The 18,367-nt window shown below is 42.4% G+C and overlaps 1 protein-coding gene across 1 annotated transcript; it reads right to left on the bottom strand.

The window, feature by feature from the left end:
• Positions 1 to 11,037: 11,037 nt before the first annotated feature.
• LOC147864932 (subtilisin-like protease SBT2.5) lies at positions 11,038 to 17,973 on the bottom strand. Its single transcript, XM_087318587.1, has 10 exons — positions 17,756 to 17,973; positions 17,482 to 17,650; positions 15,231 to 15,616; positions 14,629 to 14,724; positions 14,063 to 14,132; positions 13,218 to 13,497; positions 12,651 to 13,006; positions 12,252 to 12,522; positions 11,859 to 12,140; positions 11,038 to 11,568 (listed from the first exon to the last, which is right to left on the bottom strand). Exons 1-10 carry the CDS (start codon positions 17,971 to 17,973, stop codon positions 11,147 to 11,149), a joined length of 2,550 nt encoding a protein of 849 aa, XP_087174713.1. The 3' UTR covers positions 11,038 to 11,146.
• Positions 17,974 to 18,367: the final 394 nt, after the last annotated feature.

Raw genomic sequence — 18,367 nt, 5'->3', positions numbered from 1 at the left:
GTTTACTCTCTCTCTCTATCTCTCCTGTGTATACTATGCAAACCTAAGCTTTCCATTAAACCTGCGTTTTCTGTTGTTCGGTTTCCTATATTGCTTCCGCACGCCATTCTTTTCATGGTATCAAAGCGCGAGGGATGAGAACCTCTACAGTCAACTTTGCTTGAAGAGAAAAAAAAAACCAACAAAGAAGAACAAGAAAACCGATGGACAGAGGAATGGCTAGCTCGCTTCCGACGGAGAAGCTCGACAGAACCAACTACGCATCTTGGTCCTACAAGATGCACCAGTACCTGCTTGGGCACGGTTACTGGAGCTATGTCGAAGGAGCGAATGACGCGGCACCCGAATCGACACACAAAGACTTCCCGGCGTGGGAACAATCGGCGAGCAGAGTGTTGTATTGTTTCGCGTCTTGTGTGGGCGAACACCTATTAAGCTACGTTCGGGATACAAAAACGCCGAAGGGTGTGTGGGAAAATCTGAAGAAGATCTTCACCGCGAGCACCACAGCCAAGAAGCTTCAACTCTGACAGGAGTTGAGCAACCTACGACAACGCGATTTGTCGGTGGTTGACTATACCTCGAAGATCAAGGACATATGCGACTCCTTAGCTTCCATCGATGTGAACATCGAGGAAAGCGAGATGGTCTAGGTTTGTCTCGGGGGTTTGGCGTCGAAGTTCGGGGCATTCCGAACTGTTGTGTGTACTCGGGAGAATACGCTGTCCTTTTTCGACTTACAGTCGATGCTCCTGGTAGAGGAGAACCACACGGGTGCGTCAACGAGCACACACACCAATAGCAAGATGTTGTACACGGAGGGAGATAGGCCCCGTGGACATGGAGGACGAGGCAAGTCAGTGCGCAATGGAGGCGGCTGACGAGATCAAGGAAGGAGGCACCGAAATGATGCCAACAACAATTCCGGACCCTCAAGAAACAGGGGGAGTCGAGGCGATGAGAACCGGCAAGGGAAACCCGCCACGGAATGCTGGTACTATGGCAAGAAAGGATACAGGGAGAGCGAGTGCTGGAAAAAGCGCGCCAAGTTGGAGAGGACTGGTTCCGGATCTGGTTCTGGACATACCGACAAAGGAAACCGGCACCGATCGCACTACGCCGAAGGATCCGGAAAAACTGGAAAAGGGTTTGCCTTCGTGACGAGACACGAAGCAAACTCAATGAAGCAGACCACCCCGAAATCGGACGAGGTGGTACGTCGACTCCGACGTGTCAAATCACATGATGAGCCATAAGGAGTGGTTCTCGTACCTAGAAAAACCGATGCAATCGGGAGTAGTCGCAACCGGAGACGACACTCCGCATCCGATTGCGAATGTTGGAGAAGTTCCCCTGAGCTATGTTGGGCAGAAAGGGAAACTCATGAACGTGCTACACGTTCCGACAATCACGAAGAACTTGGTGTTGATCGGACAGATCGTCGACCAAGGGATGGAGGTCTGGTTTACACACCTCGGGTGCTTCATTGAGGAAGAAGGCCGTGTTATTGCGCAAGGGCGCAGAGATGGGAGGATGTTCATCCTCGACTCTACTGACGGTGGCACCCCAATGTTCGCGAAGGGACAAAAAGTCAAGTCGGACATCGATTTATGGCACAAGCGGATAGGTCACGTCAACTACCAGCGGCTTTAGGACCTGCAATCGAAACAGGTGGTGTTCAGATTGCCCAAATTTAGTGGCCAGAAGGCACAAATTTGTGAAGCCTGCCAGCTTGGGAAGCAACACCGACTTCCCTTCCCCAACAAGTGTAACCGGAGCCGGAACAAGCTCGACTTGATACACTCCGGTGTGTGGGGGCCGGCACAAAACGTTAGTCTTGGCGGGAGCCGATATTTCGTCTCCTTCATCGACGACTACACGCGGCACACGTGGATCTACCTCATTGAGAGGAAGAGCGAAGTCTTCGACTGTTTCCAAGACCTCAAAGGGTTCGTGGAAACGGAAACAGGAAGAAAGATCAAGTGCCTATGGTCGGATGGCGGAAAAGAATACTTTTCCGGTCAATTCAACGGTTATCTACAACAAATGGGAATTCGGCGCGAATTCAATTGTAGATACACGCTGGGGCAAAATGGCGTGGCCGAGAGGAAAAATTGGTCGGTTGTGGAAGCGGCTCGGGCAATGTTGGAGGAGAAGAACTTGCCCAAGTTCTACTGGGTCGAGGCAGTAAGGACCGCAGTATACATCCAAAACCGGATCAGAGACAAGGCGTCGGCGCACGAGCTATATTTCGGAACAAAGCCGAACTTGCGACACTTACGAGTTTTCGGTAGCATTGTGTATGTGCATGTGCCGAAGGAGAAACGGAAAAAGCTGGACGCAAAGGCCAAGAAATGTATCTTGGTCGGTTACTCGGACAAGCAAAAGGGTTATAAGTGTTATAACCCGTGCACCAAACAAGCGCGCGTGAGCCGCGACGTTGTGTTTGATGAGTCCGCGTCCTGGTACTTGCCTTTGACTTCGAATCTCAACTCCAATCCGAGCTCTGACAATGAGGTCAGCGAGACTGAGATGCCTCCGGATGAACCTGAAATCGGGACCCACGAAGAGAGTCCGATTTCGTTTTGGTTAAGTGGACCGAATGGACGACTGAGTCGGTTCGACCAGTCCGATGAAGAGCCGGCGAATAGTGGAGACTCGGCCGTGCATTCCCCGCACAGGAAGCCGAGGAGACGGCTTACGCGCAAAGAGAAAGGGAAGAAGAAGGTGTCGGATTCCGACACGGATAGGAATGAGTCTGACCGACGTGAGTCTGACTCCGAGGGAAGCGGTGATGGGTCTTCAAGAGCGAAGTCCGCGTTGGCCGAGAAGACCTCGACATCGGCTAATGACCGATCACGCCGATCTACCCGCCAAAAGAACCCAGTTATGCGGTTCGGATACGAGTACATGGCGCATCATTATGCGTACATGACCCGTGTAGCGGAAGTGCGTGAGCCGGAGAGCTACGCAGAAGCGGCTAAGGACGCGAATTGGCGCACCGCGATGGAGGAAGAGATGCACGCATTGGCAGAAAACAAGATTGGGACCTGGTTGACGCACCGAAGGGTGTGAAGCCGATCGGATGTAGGTGGGTGTACAAGGTCAAGTACAACATCGACGGCTCGGTCAACCGATACAAGACCCGATTAGTGGCAAAAGGCTACGCGCAAAAACACGACATCGACTACAATGAGACGTTTGCGCCGGTCGCGAAGATGACGACCGTCCGTGTCTTGCTTGCGGTAGCTATGGCAAAGGGGTGGCACTTACATCAGATGGATGTAAAGAATGCGTTCCTGCAAGGTGGGCTTGAGGAACAGGTGTACATGGCACAACCCCCCGGATTTCACTCCGGAACGAACACGTCAGTAGTGTGTCGATTGAAGAAGTCCCTTTATGGACTGAAGCAAGCCCCACGTGCTTGGAACGCGAAGATCACGCAGCAACTGTGTCGGATGACCTTTGCAACGTCAAAATCGGACTCTTCCCTATTCATCCGGAAAGGTCGACTCGGTCCGATAAGTATTTTACTATATGTTGATGACTTGGTCATCACCAACGCCGACCTAGGTGAAATCGACCGCGCGAAGCTCCAGCTTGCGGCATCGTTCGACATGAAGGATCTGGGGGATCTTCATTACTTCCTCGGGATCGAAGTGATCCATACCCCCGAAGGCATATTGATCAGCCAACGCCATTATGTGCTGAGTATGCTCTTTAAATTCGGGATGGCCGACTGTAAGTTCGTCTCGACTCCTCTGGATAGAACCGTCAAGCTTCGCCCCAATTCCGGAAAGGTATGCGACCTGACGAGGTTCCGACAAATTGTCGAAAGCCTTATCTACTTGACAATCACCCGACCCGATCTCAGTTATCCGGTCGGGGTGATCAGTTAGTTCATGGCGCGACCTACCGAGGAGCACCTTTAGTGTGCGCAACGCGTACTGCGGTACGTAAGTGGCACTAAGGACCGGGGACTGCTATATCGGACCGGTACAACCTCGCAGTTGGTCGGCTGCACCAATGCTGATTGGACTGGCAACGCCGCCAATCGCCGATCCACGTTCGGATACACGTTCTCTCTTGGGAGTGCCACGATAGAGTGGAGCAATAAGAAGCAGCCGACAGTTGCACTGTCAAGCACCGAAGCTGAGTACCGAGGAGCGGTTGTCGTGACATGCGAAGCCATATGGTTGAAGCGGCTACTTAAGGACCTGCAAGAGGAGGTGTCCGATCCGACAACGATCTACTGCGACAACCTCAGCAGCATCCAGCTCGCGAAGAACCCCGTTTTCCACGCATGGACCAAGCACATTGAGGTGCACTACCATTTTGTCCGTGAGCGTGTCCTTTCTGGTGAAGTCGAACTTCAGTATGTTCCTACGGATCGGAAAACTACCGACATCTTCACCAAGCCCCTTGGTCTGGACAAGTTGCGGCAATTCTCGGGTGCGCTTGGGTTGCGTCACCTCGACGTGCCAAACTTGAGGGGGAGAACAGTCTCGAAAGACCGAGCAAGGGAGCAGGAAGGGAGCAGAAGAGGCCGTGACACCGAGTCGGATGACGAATTCAACTTCGGATCGGCTGAAGAAGCCGAGGGCGAATCCGCGGAAGAGTCCAAAAGCGGACATAAGGGGAGCAACTGAAAGAAAGAGCCGAAGCCAACCAAGCATGGGGGAGATGATGCTGTCAAGTGCGAGAAGACCGAAGACGAGTTGGAGACAGCCAACTCGGATGAGAGCGAAAACCGATCAGAGGTAGCTAAGTCGGTTCAAATGTTTGATTCGGATACTCTGAATCAACTGAGGGCCAAGCGGAAAAGAAGGCAGCAGGAGAAGTGCCAACACCGCGACAACAAGGGAGCTGTGAAGGGCTATGGGAGTAGACAAGCCGACTAGAAGGGTCGAAGCGCACAGAGTCAAACATGCCGAGGAGCGCGAGCGAGGCGTGGAGCCAGGAGGAACCGAAACAGTGATCCAAAAGATCCCGAAGAGCCTCAAGTTGAGCTTGACGGGGAGTGTTGAGAGACAAGCTCAACATTAGCTGGATCGGCTGAGCAAGCTGAGGACCGGATCGGTTGGGACCGATCGGTTAGGCCGGATCTGTTGGAAACCGGTACGCAGACCGGTGCGTAGGAAGGCCGGATCGGTGCAGAAACCGGGAGGCCATCGGAAAGATATTCTGCAAGGAATATATTTGGGAGTTAGTGTAGGGGCTCCTTATGAGCATTGAAGTATTGTCAGTACTTCTGTCAGTCCGAAAAGGACTTGTATAAAAGTGTTCATTGAACACACATGATGTACAGATTGAGTATTGTTTTTGAAAAAGTTCTTGTGTTTACTCTCTCTCTCTCTCTCTCTCTCTCTCTCCCGTGTATATTGTGCAAACCTAAGCTTTCCATTAAACCTGCATTTTCTGTTGTTCAGTTTCCTATATTGCTTCCGCACGCCATTCTTTTCAGAACATCACTAAGTTCATCGGTGTTTATCGATGGAAACGGTCGTTTGTGAGGCAAAAAGGAGATCATGCTTTCAACATGTGATGTGGTGTTGTCAGGCTTAGAAGCCTACATCGGGGAACTGCAAGTTACACCCACTACTTGGGTTGGGTTCATATGGGCTTTACTTGTTGAATTCAACCTTGATGATGCAACAAGGATGACCCATCAAGATCTTATGGATTGGACACAATCCAATGGAAAGAAGATGACTTGCTTCTCACTAGTACTAAACATGTTTCGCCAAAGGTTCAAGCAGCATCTAACTCTCGATCAAATGCTTCTCAGTGGTAGGCAAGGTCCCCGCAAGGTCTTGCTATTTCTCAAAGTTGTGGATGTGAAGGATAGAATAGAGTTGGAACTCTTCTCGAAAGAAGACTTGACTCAACTAAATCGTCTCGTGGGAAATTGGGCAACGATCAAAAGGGCATTTGGTTGCTTTTTTACAAACAATTAAAGTGGCTTGAGGAATTCCAAATGGTGGGGCACACACGACAAACATGGAAGCCTCAGCTGGCAAACTCTTGTATACTAAAGGAGCCTAATGGGAAGAAGATTGAGGATTCCATCATTGAGGAACTAATCAAAGGTGTTATGGAGTTCAAGATCTCAAACATGGTGCAGATGGAAAAATGGATGAGAAGAGGAGTGTAGCCAAAGCTTCCCACCATAACTGTGATGCATTTTGTGGATTGCAAGAGGAAAAATATGCTACTTTTTTGGAGGGTGTGAACATGATTAGAGGGCCATAACCTTTATTGCTTGGACATAGACTAGGATAGGAAATAGAAAACCTACTTGGTTAGGTTGAAAGTGATCGTTGGTTAGTCAACCAACAATTTGAGTTCTTCCAAGTATTCAATTATAACAAAAAACTTGTAATTATTCAACCATATATTTTGTAATAAACCATGAGTTTACTGATTCTCTTTGTGTTCTTGTATTTACTCATGTGTATTGAACACGATTTAAGGGATAAGGAATTGAAACGGTGTTTGCGTAGTATGCATGAGGGTAAACAAAGTGGTTGTCATGGTTTAGTGAGAGAGAAGATGGTTAGAAAATTGGAGAGACTCCATGTAACTTAAGAACATGTGAAGGTATGATTAATCGATTTGGGTAAGAATTGGTAGATCACGTGGTAAGATTTGATAGACCATATGACGCTTAGGGAGAGGCAAAAAATAGGTGATCCCAACATGACGGTGTAGTCGCTCAACTGACCCTTGAGGCCTCCTGGTCATATCCCAATTAAAGTGTGCTTCCTTTGGTCAACTTTGGGTAATCTAATTGCAAGGTGTTCTCGGTACTATGTAGGTATTGAAAAAAGGAAGGATTGTTGCTATTCGATACAATACACAAAAAGAAACCTAGAATGCCAACCAAGAGGGGTTTGAAACAATTGACAACCATGATCAATAGTTGCTAAGGTTGTTGCAAAATAAGATCTTTACAATTATAGAACTTTTTCATGAAACTAACCACTCACTTGCCCATTTCGCCATCTCTGCCATGTAAGCAATGATTGGTGCTCAATTAATAGTATTCATCAACCTCTCATATTCTTAACATTGTCAATCTCATCCTCTTTCCCTCCATCCCTAATAGCTTCCACCACCACTTTCTACCCATTGGAACCTCCTTCCAAAACCCATGGAGTGACACGAAAAACAAGGTAATTGCAGACTTCCCCTTGATGATGCGTCCACAAGTCCCTTGACCAAGGCATTCATCTACCTCTTCTCCTACCCACTTCTACCATCAAGAACTCAATATCGTGTACTCCTATCACAAGTTTTGTGAGGGCATCAACATGAAGGAATATATTGCCATGTTTCTATTGGCCTTGAATGGTGTAGCATCTTATCACAACACACCGAGTTTGGGCTTTCCTTGGACAACCAAGCCCATAAAAAGTATAACCAATTATCATCCAAACACTTTCCCCACATTTGACACTTTTTATACAAATTTTTATTGCACGTTAGACCACAAACTCTTAGTATAGGAAGATGAAATTTTCCTTGACAATGACAAAAGTAGTCCCTTGATCTCACTGCATCAATTGGAATGGTTTATCAATTACTAAAGCACCTACTTATATAACATGGTTTACCCATGCAAGCTTGCCACCACGCTTTTATAATTATCACCACGTGGCATTCATGCAAGCATGCCATTTGTTGATTATGGGTCGACTTGTGTGAGTTGACTTGACATATAGCCAAGAGTATCTATGCAAAGTTACACTTCTTTTCTCCATATCCATTCCTCTTTTCTTGTCAACACGTGCTTTGTTTCTTCACTCATATCTATTTTGTTTGCCCAAAACTAAATGGGTGGAGTCGTCATTTTGTTTAGTTATGGGTCATTGGAACATGAACAAGAAATTTGTACCCATGTTGTTGAAGGTATAAAATGGGTCAACAAGAGAGTACATGTACCAATTAGCATCCTGAATTCATCCATCTTGAAGGCCTTGGGATACATTATTCGTTTGGAGAGTTGTAAGGAAGACTATGAGATGTACCTCAACATTCGTAATATTTGGGGTAGGGATATGGCATGGTTTCTTTGTGGGAACATGGTCATGTTTTTCATTTGGGATACAGAGAATGGCTTGAAGATGGTTGCTACAATTGGTGGTATGCAATAAGAGGTGGGATTCCTAAGGTTGAGCGATGTTAATTATTTACTTGAGTTGAAGGGTCGTAAATAGTGAATTGGGGCTTCAAAGTCATTTGTTGTCATGCAAAAGACATTAAGAAGATAAAGGAATGTGAGTTACCCTCCTAAAAAGTATGGTCAGGATATCATTTACATTGAGACAACACGCCAAACAAACATCGAAACCCTTCACCCCCCACTCTTTTTCGAGAGACTTGGATGGAAAACGAAACTAGTCTCAGTACATAGTCATTCCTTTATAGAACATGCTACAACCCATAACTTTTTTCGACCATGCTAAAACTCTTTTATTTATGATTTTTTTATTTTTATTTTCAATTATTGGGTACACATTCCATTAGTGTAATAATTGTCTCATGGGCCAAATTTGATCTTAGAAGACGCTAATATATCTTTCTTCTTGTTCTCTTTCTTCTCTCTCTCTCTCTAAAATTTTGCATGCATACCAAATTAAGTGTTAATAGCTCTAAAACAAAGATTATGCTTGTGAAGAGCCAAAAAAGAGACGAGCCATGCATTATGTACAATAATGAGCCATTTGAATGTGTGGAAAGCTTCAAATATCTTGGCCTTGAAGTTCCCTCAAATCATAGATGGAATGAATGTGCTACACACCGCTTAGAGGCGGGAAAGCGAGCATACCAAATTAAGTGTTAATAGCTCTAAAACAAAGATTATGCTTGTGAAGAGCCAAAAAAGAGACGAGCCATGCATTATGTACAATAATGAGCCATTTGAATGTGTGGAAAGCTTCAAATATCTTGGCCTTGAAGTTCCCTCAAATCATAGATGGAATGAATGTGCTACACACCGCTTAGAGGCGGGAAAGTGAGCATATTATGCATTTGAGAACACATGCAATAGTGGAGATATTAAGTGTTGGGTCCTCAAGAAATACCTTTTTGACACTTTGGTGACACCGTTGCTTCTCTATGGGGTGGAAGTATGGGGTGGTAGCATCCCTAAATCTACTTGGAAAGAGTTTGAAAATGTCCAAAAACATTTTCTTACAAAGTTTTTACAAGTTAAGGAACAAACGCCATACATCCTCCTCCTTGAGATGGGATCAATTACCATTGAGATATTGGCCATGGAAAGAGTTATTGAATACATGCTTAAGGTTCAAAAAAGTCCCTCACATCAACTTCCTAGAATCGCATGGGAAGCAAGCAAAAAGATCCAAAAGGTGCATAAAAGCAAAATTTTGTGTTTTGGTTGGATGCAAAATATGAAAAAGTGGTTTGGTATATGGGATGCAACACATTTGCTTCATGATGCATCACTAGTATCCTCTGTAAATGAGGCCTTTTTGCAACGCCAATGTATCATGACATGGGAAAAATGTGGAGGCTCACTCTTCATACATTATAGTACACATGTTGCACCTAACTACAAGACCATATTCTTCACTGAATGGAGAAATCATACACATCGATACATATTAGAGCCCATTCCATTGGCTTCTATTCGAACCATTGCTTCCATAAGACTTAGCTCACATGCATTGCGATGTGAGACGGGGCGTTGGGGCACAAGTGATGAGGGTGGTTGACTATGCACACTTTGCACTAAACAAGTTCGAGAGTCTGAGTATCACACTTTGATACTATGCTCTACCTTTGATCATATTCGACCATGCTTTCCACACATCTTCGACCAAGCCCAATCCTTGCACGAATTTCTCTCACAACCACAATGTGCACTCTCTGTTGCGACATTCATTGGTAAAGTTCTTGAACATCAAGAGTCGCTACTCACTTTCACACGTATCACGTGAAATGTATTTTTTTTGGTCTCATAGGTCATATTTGACCTCGGAAGACGATAATATAATCTATCTATCTCTCTCTCTCTCAATTACATTATTCCTCAACCTTGGTGGGTGAATGGGGCAAAGTTGTATCCCCATCACTCATCCTCCGGTCCTACTATATATATTTATATATTATAGAAATTTTTGGCCGTCATCACATTATGTTTTATGGGACTTAATGAGGTCAACTACTAATTTGGTCTTTTTCTTCTACAATATTAATGTATGGTCATAGTTAATACTAATAGAATAATATCCGGATATCATTAGATGCTTGATGTACATATCATGAAACTCAATGATGTTTTTGTGCTCTTTTCTTTGAATGCTTCATTGAATATAATAGACATATGGATCTTTATAGTGTATAGTCGAGAGTTCAAGATTTGATGTCAACCTTGATATAGGATTAAAATCCAAATTATAAGAATAAAGATTTGCTTTCCTCACTTAATTACTTTATGTTTATTTTGCATCAAAAGTAAACATCAATTTGCAATGACATAACAACTATGTATTGCTTTGGGGATTGACGATCTAAATTTGGGGAAATCCTCACTTTCCTGTGTTGCTTTGTTCCAACAAATGCATCGTTGCATTGTTACATTGATTCTCAGATAGATAAAGAGAGACAAATTGACCATCCATACAAATCTACAATTGTTTTTACATTTACAAAAAGGCACATTCAATGAAATAACCAATACTTCGTGGCATTTGGAGAAAAAAATGAATAAACCAAGTCTCTTGGGCCAAATAGAATTAGCATGCTTACAACTAGACAAGTCCTATAAATTTTTCCCACTCAACTCGTTTGTCAATTAATGAAGAAATTTATTACAGTTTATCCAACAATGATTCGCAGTATGATGATCATCACTTGTGTTATGGCGCCAGCTTCTATTCAATCCTTTTGGAGCATTTTCAATGCTGTCAAATATATGTTTCTAATCTTACAATTTAATAAGGTACTGAGATTTCTGGTACATATCCTTCTCAGCTTCAAACACCGTGATTGCTACTCTTGGCAAAGTGATACAATAAAAACCATCAATTTCAATATTCTTTGCATATAAGCTCTCTACAGCTCAACTCAGAACAATGAGTGAGAATCAATGAAGACGCCAAAGCCAAAAATGGACATTTCATGCACCCATAAATGTTGCTGAAACTACCACAGGCATCCTAACAACATGCCCTTTGTTGCCAATCCACAACAACGACCCGAAAGTAAATGACTGACTCGTCTTTAGTGTCTTGAGAGTGACAATGAAACTTTGTTGTTCCCCATTACGAATTGTGAAAGTCATTGGCTCCACAACAACTTGTACTCCGCTTGGGGCATGTACTTCCACACGATACCTTTCTTGGTGCCGACTCACACTTGTCACTTGACGTTTTACACGACGTGAACCAATCAAGTTCCCAATTGTGATGGATGGCATGTTGAGATCAGAACCTCGGTTTCTGGCTGCCTCGGCCCCACATATGCCACCAGTGGCCTCTTTCACAGTATTCATATCTACACCGGGAACCGTGCATAAAAAATTGACATAGTCTTGAAAGCCTGCATTAAGACAAAAGATATATAATAAGGCTGGGATCTATATTGATCTCTAAAAACAAGTAACACTTCATCTCACATTTCCCACATTGCAAAATTATGACCTCAAATGAGCTTTTTGAGACTGAAGCAGCCCATATTTTACCTAAGTGGTTCATTCGAGCCTCACATCACTTCCAGAAAGTGTTTAGAGTTGAATAATATAGAGAAACACAAGGCTCTTTCTCACATAGAAAACATGTATAAACCTTTTAGTTTTATTAAAATTGAAATATTCTTGACTAGAACCTTACCAACATCAAATATGAGACCAGGGTCCATTGCCGCAGTGGCATTTACAAAACCGCTTCCATAATCAAAAGGTGAGGACAACTTGTTGGGTGTGGAAGCATTGCTAGAGGGTTGGCTTGCATGGATATATTGGCCTCGGTTGTCAAATTGTGAAGCTGTAGTCAAAATTGCAGAGCGTATAGCAGCATTGCTCCATCCGCGATGAGCATGCATGAGTAATGCAGAAATCCCAGAAATATGTGGCGCGGCCATGCTTGTTCCCGAGAGCATAGCAAATCGCTCTCCTATAGAGACAAAAACTCAATAAGTGTGGATAGTACCATATTTAACCTAGCTGTAAATCAATTTAGCATTTATAGTTTTATAGTTTTCTTGATAAGAACTGTATAACTGACCTTTAAATCCAACAGAATCAATACCAGTGGGAGTCCATGAACCCCAAATTTGACTACCCGGAGCTAATATATCTGGTTTTAGGATATCTGATTGCATTGAACTTGCAGTGTTTGCATACACTGGACCCCTTGATGAATATGAGGCAACTTCTGGGGCCACAGATTTAAATACCGCTATTCTAGAATCTTTGATCCAAGCTGTTGCTCCAAAGTGTGTAACCTTCTTGCTGTCATCCCTTTGCGTGTTTTGATTGTAATAATCCATTATAATCTGAAAATAACCACCGCCCAATGGAAAGAAATGTGTTAAAATGGTGTTTCTTGCACACATATTTTAGCGATACACACACATACAAAATACACGCATGCAGATATGCACACACACACATGACTACTCACCAAGGATGCATCTGTATCTGTGATAAAAGTGGTTGGTAGAGAGTATGGGCGAGGATCCAAAATTGTTGATTTAGGCTGTTGAGAAGATTCAGCAATCTCAGGGGAAACAATAATAAGCCCTACTGCACCTAATTTCTTGGCTGTCACAATCGCATCATCAATCTCGATTCCAGCCCCTCCAGTAAACAGCTGTAAGAAGTTGCATATGAGAATTTTCCCTCGTACAAGAGTCTTATTGAATGCTTCGGCATCAGGGCAGTATGAATAATACTCTGGATCGAATGTATCTGTGCTTTCAGTGATATATGCATCTTTCGAGTAAATCATGGAATATTCCCTCTTTCCTGGTGTCCCACCTGTAGGTTAAACCAAACCAAACCAACACCAATGAGATGCAAGGCCCATATGTGAATATCTTTTTGGAAAATTTCAATAAACCTCTTTAGATTGTGAGCAGAAATTGTGTGGTAGGATTAAACCTAGAGCTGACAAGCATTCTGATACATTCTATATGGGAAAGATATACATCAGTCTCTAGTAATCAATCATAGGCAGAAAGAGATATACTTGATAAACCACTTCCAATGAACTCTTGTTTGTTTCCAAGGATGACTGGATTCACATAGGAGCGATCTGTTGTAGAGGCTCCAACTGACAATATCCATGGACCAAAGGAATTCATGGTCATCGGCGAGGGGCCATTATTTCCTGCAGCGTGCACAACTACAGCCCCTGCCTTCACAGCGAAAAGGAGGGCGAGATCAAATGTACTCAAAAATGGCACTCCCAAAGCACTTGATGTAGATCCCAAGGACAGACTCAATACATTCACTCCATCTTGTATGGCCTGTACAACCGAAATGTTTTACATGAGAATATGACCTCTGTGAATTTTATCCTTATTTCAATTACAGAACTACTATCAATCTCACAGAGAAAGCACTCTCATAAGTTCTACAATTTCTTTGATTATGCCCCTTCAGGTTGAATCATGACGTATTCTAATATTCTCGACTCATGTTCAACTGACATAATTTCAAAATTGTAGCTCCAAAAACAATATCTAAAGTGTTAACAAAAAGAAAATTCTACGCAAGTTCACATAATTATTTTTCACCGAGAAGGCCGAATGCCAATCAATGAGGTCACATTAGATTAATTCTTAGGATTTAGTGTTTAGAGTTCCTGAATTTTCTCTCTATTATTGCTTGGTTTTAATCCATCCCTATGCTTTGCATGCAATGACTTGGTTAATAAGATCCACCTTCTGATTAATAATTAATCACCATCTAATAGACATCTCTTAATTAGCCATAAACAATCTTGTTTATGTTTCTTGAATACATGGAAACCTACATAAAATGAAATTAGAACTTTGCCCATAACCCAGCATCAATGAATGATTTACTTGCCTGATCAACTCCAGCAAGCACATCAGATAGGTAGCCTCCATCCCTGTATACAACCTTGTAGACCGCAAGTCTGGCATCAATGAATTACGAGGCAGATGTCATCATAAACCACATGCACATGTTTCCTCATCATAATTACACACACACACACACAGTGTATAAGTATCTAAATACTTCGTGTTTCCATGTTTACCTTGCTCAAAATTCTAAATCCTTAATCTCCTTTTTTTCACTAAGCCCTACACCATTAATCTCCTTTTTGTCAATAAACACTAAATTCTTCATTTACTTTTTGTCAATATACCCTAAATTCTTCATTTACTTTTTGTCAATGAACCCCAAATCCTTCATCTCCTATTTTTCACCACTAAAATGATAAATGCTTAAATCACTTTTTAACAGTAAACCCTAAATCCTCGGTCTCTTTTTTTCCACTAAAGCCTAAACCCTTAATCTCTTTTTGAATTTAAGCCCTACGTCCCTATTTCTTTTGTGCACTATTTAATTTGTTTTTCAACTAAGTCCTTAAACCTTAAACCCTAAATGTTGGAAGAAAAGATGCATACCGAGCGCCTGGAGCCATCCCGCTAGCCAAACCGTAATTGAATCCAGAAACCACCACAGGAACACCATAATTTCCAACCGCGATGGAGCTGGTATGCCTGCGGATTGACGCAAAACACAGAAAAATATACCACTAAGCTTTCGGTTATTACCAGAATACCCCTCTTGTATAATAAGTCTTTTCTTACAATAAAACTTTTACACTCTGATTGGCACGTTGGAACTTGGCCATTACATACCCGCACATTATGAGCTTATTGGTCGATAAAAACACTCACATTATCATCTTTAATGTGGACCTTAGCTATGTCTGTTCAAATGGTGGTGAACAAGGGTGAGATACTCCCTAGGAGAATGTACCATGCAAGCTTTGGGGAGTATAACTTGTAGAAGCTCATAACCTAAGGGGCATTGCCTAGGGTCGTTACCCTCTCTAGCGAGGCCCAAAACTATTGTCTAAAATTGCTTGCTATATTAACCTTGAGTGATGCATGGAACCCTCGGGAAAGAAAGTTCTTCCCCACATCGGGACAATAAAGTTGCCCACGAGTTTCTCTCGGACAATAATTTGGGGTGACTATATAAAATTGCACATGGTACTTACGTGCCGTGCCCATCACCATCAAGGGGTGAATCGATGTCGTATGTGGCATTGAAAGCATTTGCGGCAATGATGCCCTTTGAAAAGTGGCGCGCGATGACGAGTTTGGAGTTACACGACCCAAGTGGGAAAGATGGCGAAACTGTACACTTTCCATGCCATTGCCGAGGTGGGGGTTTTGTAGAAAAAAAGGATGGATGTTTGGGGTCGATGCCTGTATCTAACATTCCCACTACCACTCCTTTGCCAGCATTACGGATAGAGCCTTTCCTTGCCTTCCATGCACCTTGCAACAAGCCTAAAAACTTGGGTGTATATGTGGTGGTCTTTGCTATTCGACTATCCACCTCCATGCTAGCCACCATTGGATGTGCTCCCAATGATTCAACCTGTAAAAACCAAACACCAAATTTTTTCTCTCACTCTCTACACATCAGTAAACTTTTGAACATTGAGAGTCACTAATAAACTCCACACACGCTACATGATAATGTTTCAGTACTTTATTGCTAAAGTTCATATTTGACCTCATAGGATGAGCATAGAATCCATTTTTCTTTCTCTAACAACAAGAATCCTTCGATATTTTAGAGACATGACATAATATATTATGAGATTTTATAAGCAACAAGAGCACTAACTATTTAGCAATGCTTGACCTCAGATACATAAACTCATTAAAAAAAGGCTTATAATCATCATCCTCCTTAAGAACATCGCTTACATCTTCCTTTGCTTTCCAACAACGAAGTTCTAATTAATCTATTGATGTCTAATTTAGTAGAATAAATGGGCGGTTACAATGCATCCTATTTTTCCTATTCAAGTTGGACATCTAGAATGATGCTAAAATAAAACATCGTTCATTAAAGTGTAACATGAAAGAATTGCCTCTAGAGATTGTATATGTACCTTCAAAACTATCCATTGGTCCAAAACATTTTTGCCTTTAGTTTTTTGAGTTTACAATGAAGCCCACATTTTAGTTTAGGATTGATGTTGTTCATATAAAAAAAACTTTACATTACTTTGGGATCACGAACCATAACAATTTGCTGGTGTTAAATGTTTTATGCTTGATATCATTTACACTAACAATTTTGCGATTCAAATATATTGCAATTTCACTTTGCACATCTTCTATATTTAAATTGTGAGACTATTAATTATGCCCCTTCAAAATATATCTTAAAAATAGGGTAGGAACACAATAACGTTGTCCTTAAAGGAAATCATCTTACTCATTCAATCCTTTCATATAAATTGGTCATTCATAAGCTTAAAATAAAGGTTTTGTTCTTCTTTTAATGAGGTCCTACAAATTTGTTCAAGTTGGTGTACAAGAAAAATATGATCGATTAGAATTCAATGAAAAAATTGTGTTAGATGACAACGAAAATTTGGGATTGTTTCCTTGAAATACATGGAATCAACATTGTCCAAATCATATATGTTGTGAAATGTTTGCCTTTGTAATTACATTAGTACGAGATATCATCATGACTTCAACAAGGTGAATTGATGCATGGTAAGCCACAAGAAAGTTAGTTCAATGAAATTGGCATCATAAGAATTAAAATATAAAGATTGATGCTATTGTTGGATGCACTGTCGTCACCCCTACCCCTCACACAACCCCTCCTTTACAATATTATATAATGAGTTCGGGGTGTGCATGTGCATGTGTGCGAGTTAACAATCAATGGTAGATCCATCAACATATCTTTCAATCGATATTCACGTGATTTGGATCAATAAAAGAGACGGTTATTATTTAGAAATGACTATATTATAATTTATCGCCCAATATGGTGCAAGAATAGGATTATGCCTTGGATCAATGTATGAACTATAGTATAATTTATGGCTTAATATATTGCAAGATTGGGGGTTATGCTTTCAAGTGTCCAAACATATGGGTCTTACCTCTATTCTTTGGCTCATCCTTCATTGGTTGACTTCTTAACCTAATGATTCTGTATAATGTCAAGATAAAAGAAAGACATTCCGAGGGGACAAAACACGACTTGTTGGGCAATTGTTGTACGAATCGCAAACAAATTAAGCGTTCCGAGAGTGAGCCTGATGCAAGCATTGTATTATATGTATCTATAGATATGATCTGTATGAGCCTGATGCAAGCATTGTATAATCTATCTATAGATATGATGGATACTCGGTCGATAGATATTTCGTGTGTGCGTGTCCATATGGATATGTATGTGTGTATATGTTTCCATGAGGGTAGAGGTACCTGGATGGGGTCATTGAGTCTGACTGCAAATGCATTGAGGAGGGTGGTGTAGCTATAGAGCTTCTGGTAGGCACCCTTTCCATTTGTCTGCTGCCCACCAAGGGACTCCTCCAGCACAGTGTCATGGACCGTCGACAGCAACGCGGAGTACTCCCGCCTCCATGGGCTGCTGCATGCATCATCAACAGATCAACATACATACATATACATACATACATACATACATACATACATACATACATACATACAGAGTAGACACATATACATAGATTACCTTAGGAAATCTGATGGTGTGCCTGACTGAGAATAGATGCCATCTGGGTGTGCGGCGAGGGGCTCATGGCCCTTCAATCGAACAATGTAAACTGTGGACGATGAAGCAGCAGCAGGGATGGATGAATGGGCGGCGGCCAAGAGGAGTAGTAGGAAATGAAGGAGGCAACAAGAATGAGCCATGAGATGGTGGGATGCAGAAGGACCTGAGGTGGCCATGGAAATTGCTTTGTGTAATAGACAAGTGAAAGAAAAGGCGCCTTCCTTCAAATTTTAAGGAGGCAAAGAAAAGAGAAAAAGAGATAGATAGAGAGAGAGAGAGAGAGTAATAAAAAGAAGAAAGAAGAAAACAATCTCTTCTGCTATGCCTTGTGTAACTGAAAAACGAAACTCTTTCTCTCTCTCTCTCTCTCTAGCCAAAACTAACTGTTCCCCAACCTCACGTTCTTATTATGTACATACTTCTATTACCACTATTACTGCCACCACCATTACTCTCTCTCTCTACAGTTACTAGCAACACATCACGTTTATATGGGGTGAGGGGTGCCTTTTTCTTTTCTTTGTGTTTAAACTGAGATCTTGAAAAGATATGCTCTCCATTTGTTGGGCC

The sequence above is a fragment of the Azolla caroliniana genome, unplaced genomic scaffold (genome assembly GCF_043228905.1).
Source record: "Azolla caroliniana isolate FFs.n. ecotype wild unplaced genomic scaffold, voAzoCaro1.0.p SCAF_4, whole genome shotgun sequence".
In the NCBI taxonomy this organism is placed as follows: Eukaryota; Viridiplantae; Streptophyta; class Polypodiopsida; order Salviniales; family Salviniaceae; genus Azolla; species Azolla caroliniana.
This window is presented reverse-complemented; position numbering and strand designations above follow the sequence as displayed.